The sequence below is a fragment of the Metopolophium dirhodum genome, chromosome 9 (genome assembly GCF_019925205.1).
Source record: "Metopolophium dirhodum isolate CAU chromosome 9, ASM1992520v1, whole genome shotgun sequence".
In the NCBI taxonomy this organism is placed as follows: domain Eukaryota; kingdom Metazoa; phylum Arthropoda; class Insecta; order Hemiptera; family Aphididae; genus Metopolophium; species Metopolophium dirhodum.
Genome location: NC_083568.1, coordinates 20,852,819 through 20,860,652, shown reverse-complemented (window position 1 = coordinate 20,860,652; position 7,834 = coordinate 20,852,819). Strand labels below are relative to the sequence as shown.

The 7,834-nt window shown below is 27.5% G+C and overlaps 1 protein-coding gene across 2 annotated transcripts; it reads right to left on the bottom strand.

The window, feature by feature from the left end:
* Nucleotides 1-72: 72 nt before the first annotated feature.
* LOC132952139 (facilitated trehalose transporter Tret1-like) lies at nucleotides 73-4,948 on the bottom strand. 2 transcript variants are annotated; one of them, XM_061024313.1, is made up of 9 exons: nucleotides 4,814-4,948; nucleotides 4,063-4,140; nucleotides 3,774-3,924; nucleotides 2,694-3,082; nucleotides 2,460-2,616; nucleotides 2,191-2,369; nucleotides 1,797-2,062; nucleotides 1,340-1,445; nucleotides 73-1,275 (listed from the first exon to the last, which is right to left on the bottom strand). In XM_061024313.1, the coding sequence occupies exons 2-9, from the start codon at nucleotides 4,111-4,113 to the stop codon at nucleotides 1,186-1,188; spliced, it is 1,389 nt and encodes a 462-aa protein (XP_060880296.1). In that variant the 5' UTR covers nucleotides 4,114-4,140; nucleotides 4,814-4,948; the 3' UTR covers nucleotides 73-1,185. The 2 variants fall into 2 exon arrangements, with proteins under 2 accessions (XP_060880296.1, XP_060880295.1); XM_061024312.1 differs by having other exon boundaries at nucleotides 74-1,445.
* Nucleotides 4,949-7,834: the final 2,886 nt, after the last annotated feature.

The following is a 7,834-nucleotide window of genomic DNA, read 5'->3' as shown; positions in this document are numbered from 1 at the left end:
AATAATGTAATTACGTGCAGATGAGTTAAAAACACTCAACAATTTGATCAATGTTATCGTTATTTATTTCGTAACATTTTAATAAGGTATATTATATTATATATTTACGGCTTATAATAAATTATTAAAACTCAATTATTACATCTAGCAGTTTACGTCATTGCTCTGACATGACAGTATATTTTTGAAATATAAACTATTTAATACATATAAACGACAAAGGTATATAAAAACCCTGTATCAGGAAAAATTAACTTTAAAATAGACTTAATTTACAGGTTAAATATACCAGAAACGTACAAAAAAACTTAAGTTATATGAAAAAAAACAAATCGATAAAAAAAAAAAAATTATAAGTGTGGACAATATCTGTTCCCTAAATGGTCTTTGGTAGAGCAAAACTCACTGAGACTGTTATATAATGAAGAAAAGAAATTTTACATTTGAGTTTTAAATTCTATTTTATAAAATTATTGCAACCCACTATATACGAAAATTTTAAACATAAATGTAAGGATAAAAAATATTTGAAAATATAATTTTTTAATAAAAACGTTGTTATGTACCAACTTGAAACTATGTAAAATAATATTTTCAAAACATTTACACTTCTTGAAATAATGAGTGTTCAATGATAAAAGAATCACTCTGTATAGTACCGGTAATGGGTTACCGCTAACGAAAGGACCGGTTTTAAGCCGGTAACAGGTATCAAAAGTTTTTTAATTATTTTAATAATTTTGATAACGGATCAAGCCCTGCCTACAGATGAGTGAAAAAAACTCAACTTTTATATTAATGTTATTGATATTTATTCCGTAACATTTTAATAATGTACTTATATATTATACTATTAAAACTCAATTTCACATTCAGCAGTTACGTCTTTGAATTTTGAAATGACAGAATATAATTTAAAGATAAACTATTTAATAATTATAAACGACAATTAAAATATATCATACAACGAAATTTCACAATTTTGATAAATACATACATTGAATGAATCGTGTGAGGAAAAATTAAAATTTAAAATGGACTTTATTTACAGGTTAAAATTATCAGAAACGTACGAAAAAACGTAAATTACATGAACAATAACAAATAATCAATAATAAAAAAAAAATTCTGAAAATAAAAATCTGTTCTAAATTGTCTTTGCTAGAGCAAACCTTACTGAGACTGTTATATAATGAAGAAAATAAATTTTAAATTTGAGCTTTGAATTCTATTTGAAAAACTCGGAAATTTCTTGTAAGGTTTTGTTTTCGGTTTCTGGTAAACAAAAATAGAAATATATACAGCCAAATAAACCAATTATGCCATTTATAGTAAATACATTATAAAATTCCACTAATATTGACAATTCTGGGTAAAATTTTGTCATGAAGAAGGTGATCACAAAGAATGATGCTGTACTAAGGTTGCATGCAATGTTCTTGCTCCTGAAATCAATAAAAAAAAAAAAATGTCATGATTAATAATAACAAATAAATCTTAAAGATGAAAATATTCAATATAATATTTTTGAACAGCATTACTTGATAAGGTACCTACTACAAACATTTCATGAAGTAAATATTATTTGTATGGTCTTGTAACACTAAAACATTTATACTAAAATTATAGGTAGTTAAGTGAATTAAAATTCAAAATATTTAATAAGTTCAATATTGTTCATTTGTATAAAATATAAATACATTGATAATAATTGTTTCTTAAAAAGTTTTTGCATAAGTAACTGTATTAATATGAAATACAAACATTTTATTTTAAATACATATATTTTGACTCACTTTGCAGGAAATACTTCAGTGAGAAGTGTCCATGCGATTGGCGTTAATCCAGCCGATGAAATTAAATTATTAGTAAGAAAAAGTATAAGTACTATCCAAGATTTTAATGGTTCCGTATTTGTCCAATTAACACCGATTAGTCCAATGATTATATAGCAAACGGAGCAAACCGATAACGAAAATAACGTTAGTAATCTTTTGCCCAATATACGTATTAGAAAAACTGCCATTACACTTCCCGCTATACAAAGGCTCATCGAAAATGACTGAAAATACAATCCAATACATTAATAAGCAAACTATAAAATAATAAAATATATTATTTAAATAACTTTTACTAGTAAAGACTAGTAATGTAACTTTAAAGCCATAACCTGGTTTGTTAATAACTAACTATTGTCCATTCGACGTTTACGGGTGCGCCAAATTTATTAAATATTGATACTAAATATGGTAATAATGGTAATACAGAAAATAAATTCTTGAAGAAGAAATACATCATCATTAAACGAAATGGTCTTAGTACTTCGGGTTTAAAAAGTTGTTTCCAATCATTTGTATTATTGTTATGATCTATGAAAATGTGAAGAAATATTAAAACAAATGCTTAATATAAATATAACAAAATAATATACGCATGGCACAGCATATTAGTTATATTACTAGGTTTGTCACTTTTAGCGGGCACACTGTATTTAATCATTTCTTGAAATTCATTTTCACATTTTTCGTGCGATACTTTTCCTCTCAATCTGCGGAGATTTCGGTGTGCTTTTAAATGTTTTCCGTTGGCCAATAACCACATCGGAGATTCTGGTGCCTAAAACATATATTATGGTTTTTGGTTGATTATCATTGAGCCCGTCGGCAATATCGATTGCGTTGGTACCCGATTACCGTTAATAATATAATAATGGTTAAAATTGGAAACACTGTTGCCACTATCATCGTCAACCTCCATTGCTTGGTAATACTGTACATCATAGTCAATATTATGGTTCCCACGTAGTAAAATATATTCATTGACGAAGTCAAGGTGCCTCTTAGTTTCGGATCGCACACTTCCCCGGTGTAACCAAGACTCGGGGGGTTCAGAAACCCTATGCTCAGTGCCATCATACTTGAGCTGACGTACAGCATTTCTATATTTTTGGCGTAATACAGTATGATCTGAGCTCCTAGGCATGGTATGGTTGTCAGTATCATACACTTCTTGTGACCAAGACGGTCCAACAAAACCAAAGAAAAAAAATTTCCCAGAGGTGTGAATAAATATTGCAGACTACCTGAAATGTTATTTAATAGGTATTTAATACATAAAGGAATTCGTGCTGTTTCTTGTTCTTTTTAAAAAAAGGATTAATTTCTTTACTCGTTCCTTAAATATAGGCAAAAATAGTTTATTCGAATTCTTAAAGGTGCCTTTACAGCTTACATTCAATCTGCTCGTTCTCAATTAAACACATTATCAATATTATATTATTGTGTTATCATTAACTATATATTTGAAATAAATTCAAAATTAATAGTACTACCAAGTCCAAACCAAGTTCATATTTAATAATTGTTCAATGTTCACTCTATTTTCCATCGACACGACTGTGACGATTTCTATATACCTGATATAAGAAATATTAATATAGTGACTATAAGTCTTGATGATTAAACCTCGATACTACTATATTTTTGTTTAAATTATTTACATTTCCGTGTAAATAAAAGCTCAAAAGTAACGGATAATTCTGTTAATTTTTTTGAAAGAAGGAATTAGTGCCGTTCTTTAAAAATAAATTTGTTCCAGAAATCGGTTTCTTTTAAATTTTAGAACTCGTTTCTTCCAAACATTGATTTCATAACATATAAAATGTAATATCCTACCTTCTCGTTATTATTTTATTAGGTCAAATATGAATATAGTTTACACTTTCAGACTTCAGCATACTCGTCCAACGGATTGTTTGCCGTTATTATACTTACCGAACCAAGATGCTTCTTCGCTTGTTATGGTCAAAAACTCATTTTTGTTTTTGGGCCTGTTGTTTTCTAAGGCACCTATGACTATTGTGGATGTTATGACTTGTAGGCCGAGATCAATTTGCAATAACCAAGCTCCTGATATAGCCCAGCACTGTAATTAAAAATTATGTATCATTTCAGTTATTAATATATTGCAGTAATAGGTACCTACTTAATTTATTGCATGATAACTGTATATTACTTTTCTTTAAATTTAGAAGCGTGAATTGAATTAATTTAAAAAAATTACTTGAGCTAAAGTTGATTTGATTCCATAATCATAATTATTTCTTTCTTCCATATTGTTAGAGCGGAATCCTTTAGTTTTCTACAAATTAAGAATAAAGTAATCGGTTAAAAAAAATATAATACAAAATAAGTATGTAAATATATTATGAACAATTAGTAACGTTATTGTGAATATGTTTTATATTGATAAAATTTGGAATTAATTTAAACTAAACTCCCCTTAATGATGATATTATATAATATTTTAAAATTTAAGTAACCCCTGTATATAGTGTTCTGTTTAATGTAATACACGTATTCCTTGGTTATAGGTAACTACTTTAATTTTTAAAATCAATGTTATGATAAAATAATTTAACGTTTTAACGTATTGTCTGTAAGTTTCTTTGTGTATACATTTGCTACTAAACGTCTAAACATACAAATTACAAATTAATTTTGGCTGTCTAAAGTCAAAACCGATTCATTGTTTCTAACTACTTTACTATAATTTATATTCAGGCTCAGTATATTGTTGTTGTTCATAAAATACCAATTTATAGTTCATAACTCATAAGGTGTATTATAAAATAATATTATATAAAAATAGATTTTGAAAACTGGCACTAAAGTATATATTTACGACATTTATGTTTAAAAATATATATTAAAAATTAACATAGTATAGTCATATAGGTACTCCGGTACTCGTGTAAAATATGAAAAATAAAATTTAATGATCCTTAAAATTATAATGTCTAAAATAAACTTACTAAATTGTAATTAAAGCATGTTCATTTGAATCAGTTTATATGAATATAATTCCACTTGCACTGATTTAAAAATACGTAATCTTATGTGGTTTGATGTTCGTAATTAATCTTCAGACATTAAGCGCTTCATAGTTTATACTAACTTTTATCAGCTATTGCGTGATCGAGTACGTTTTACACTTTTTTTTGAACGATTTAGTACAATTGAAATTGTGATTATGTCACAACATTGTATTATAATACCAACCTATGTATCACATAGATTGTATTATTGAAATAATAAAAATAAGGTAACAGAAAATATATTGTTCATAATAAGTTCATGCAGTGTGTCATGTTTTATACGTATTTAAAAAAAATTATTTTTTTATTCCATTATTACACAATGGTCACAATGTATTATATGTCATAATAATATGTCAAATATAAATCCATATTTATATATTACTAGCTCTCCCGCCCGGCATTGCCCTAGACAAAGATTTGTTTTTTTTTATAAATTTTTATTTGTACAAAAATGTATATTCCTATAAGCAAGGATGGGCATTAACGAGTTAAAAAGTTAATTTAATTTTAAGTTAAGTTAAAAAGTTAATTTAATTTTAACTTTTTAACTTAACTAGTTAGTTCTGGCTTTTCATTAACTTAACTGTTAACTTACTAAATTTATTTTTTGATTAACGTGAAATTAACGAGTTAATTTTTCATTTTAAGAAGTAAGTTAAGTTAATTTATTTTGTTTTTAATTTTATTATATTTCACTATTTCAGTCTATTTTGTTTTCATATCAAAAAATATGTATCGTAAATTGTTTAAAGTTAAAAATTTAAATCATTCGAATCTAACTTAAATGGAAATACTGTATGAAGTATAAACACTATCTCCTATAATTTAGTTTTGGGTTGGAAAAAATTAAGTACGCTAGCGTTGTATAAACAAATTAACTTTTCTTTAACTTAATAAAAAGTTAACAAAAAGTGTGTATTAACTTTTAACTTTTTGTTATTGGTGCATATTGACTTAACTTAACTGAGTTAAAATAAATCATTAATTTGCCCAGCCTTGCCTATAAGTATATTATAACATATTTGAGATAGTCCTATACAGAATACCTAGCTGATCCTGTGCACTTCGGTAAAATGCCAATTTTTTATTATTAAATCTTTGATCAATAATTGGTTATTTAATACTCGGTGTAATAGTGTTCAAAACTTAAAAATATTCAATATATTTATATATGTTATACTCTGTTCGCCGTAAGTTCACCACTATTTTTTTTTTTTTTTGCGCACTTGGAGTATGGTGAAAACGTTGTGACAATACAGTTCACTATACTTATACAATATACATCATAGTGTATCGTGACGTGAAACTGTAAAACTACATTGAACTATATTGTCACAAATTTTTCCACATACTCCGAGTGTAAACAAAAAAAAAAAGTTTGGGCATTTTACGGCGGATAGCTGAATTACCCGCCGTTTGTCGGAAAAAAAATCGTGATTTTTCAACAAAACAAGTTTTTCGTTTGTACTAAATTCAACCTACAGCAGATAAATATGAAATCCTAAATTAACCTAACCGTACTAAAATCCTATGTAGAAAAAACCAAACATTCGCATGTATAAAGAAGAAAAATAAAAAGTAAAAATAAGAAAAAGTCAATGCAACAAATTGGTCCACCGAATACCGAAACCGTGGTTTGATGTTGATACATTCTGTACTAAAATACATAAGAGTGCCACATCCGCTAACAGTCTTATCGCATTGACAATAATTATTATTATTAAAACTAATAGCAACCATTTATAAACAAAAATGTCCATCTTAAATCTCAAAATCCCCGTTTGAGCACCTTCCCGGGTTGGACCTCTAATTTACCCTTTTTTAAGTAGCCTTTCTTCTTATCAAAGGTCTAATTTATCTTTGTGTCAAATTCCAGCGCAATCGGATGAACGCTTTAGGAATGCATAAAGAATACACACACAGGCAAACTAAAAAATTAGCAATGGGCACAAATATTCTGAACACGTTTCTTAGTTGGTAATTGGTTATTAGGTACTCAATGGGGGGGGGGGGGGGGGGTAGCTATTATATAGGTAGTAGGTATCTATGTTGATTGACAAAAATTATAAGTTATAACATATGTAGTTTTGCGTTTATTTTCTAGTACGGGTTTTCATTACATTTATATCAAATTATTATATATAATATAATTAATGTATTATATGCGTTCCAAACACTATACTTTATACTAAATTCTATTTTTTACGATAAACCCGCTGAAAAACAATAAACGGAGCATATAACATGATTATTTCACAGAGGCTTAAGTTGGACTGTACAAACATATTATATACACACGTTTCAATATGTAAATACAATCAATGAAGTGAGGCGATAATCCACAATAATAATAAATACTATATTATATACACTAACATGATAAAATTTTATAAACTCAATACGTTTTGAAAACAATCAAGGACGATTGAAGAAGCGTATAAATAACTGTATAAGTGTATTACCCAACAAAGAACTTGTGAACTTGTCTATACTAATATTATAAAGAGAAAAGATTTGATTGTTTGTATTGAATAGGCTCCGAAACTACAGAACCGATTTAAATGAAATTTGGTACATAGATAGTTTAGATACTGAGAAAAAACATAGGCTACTTTTTATTCTTAAAAAAGGGCTGTAAGGGGCTGAAATGGGCATAAAGGGGCTGTAAGGGGTTATACTGGTTCGAATTTAAAAGTTATTTTTTTGTTGGATAGTCCATTCATTGAGGAAGGTCATAGGCTATATAACATCACGCTACATTCAATTAATAGAAGTGCTCAAACAGGGATTTTGAGATTTATGATGGAAATATTTGTTTATAAATGATTGCTATTGGTTATAGGAGAAATAATTAATAGAAATAGTATTTATTTATTATTGGTTGCTATTGGTTAATCGGGCAGATCAGGTACAAGCATGCATCAAATCGAATTTTCACACATTGCCTACCAGGGT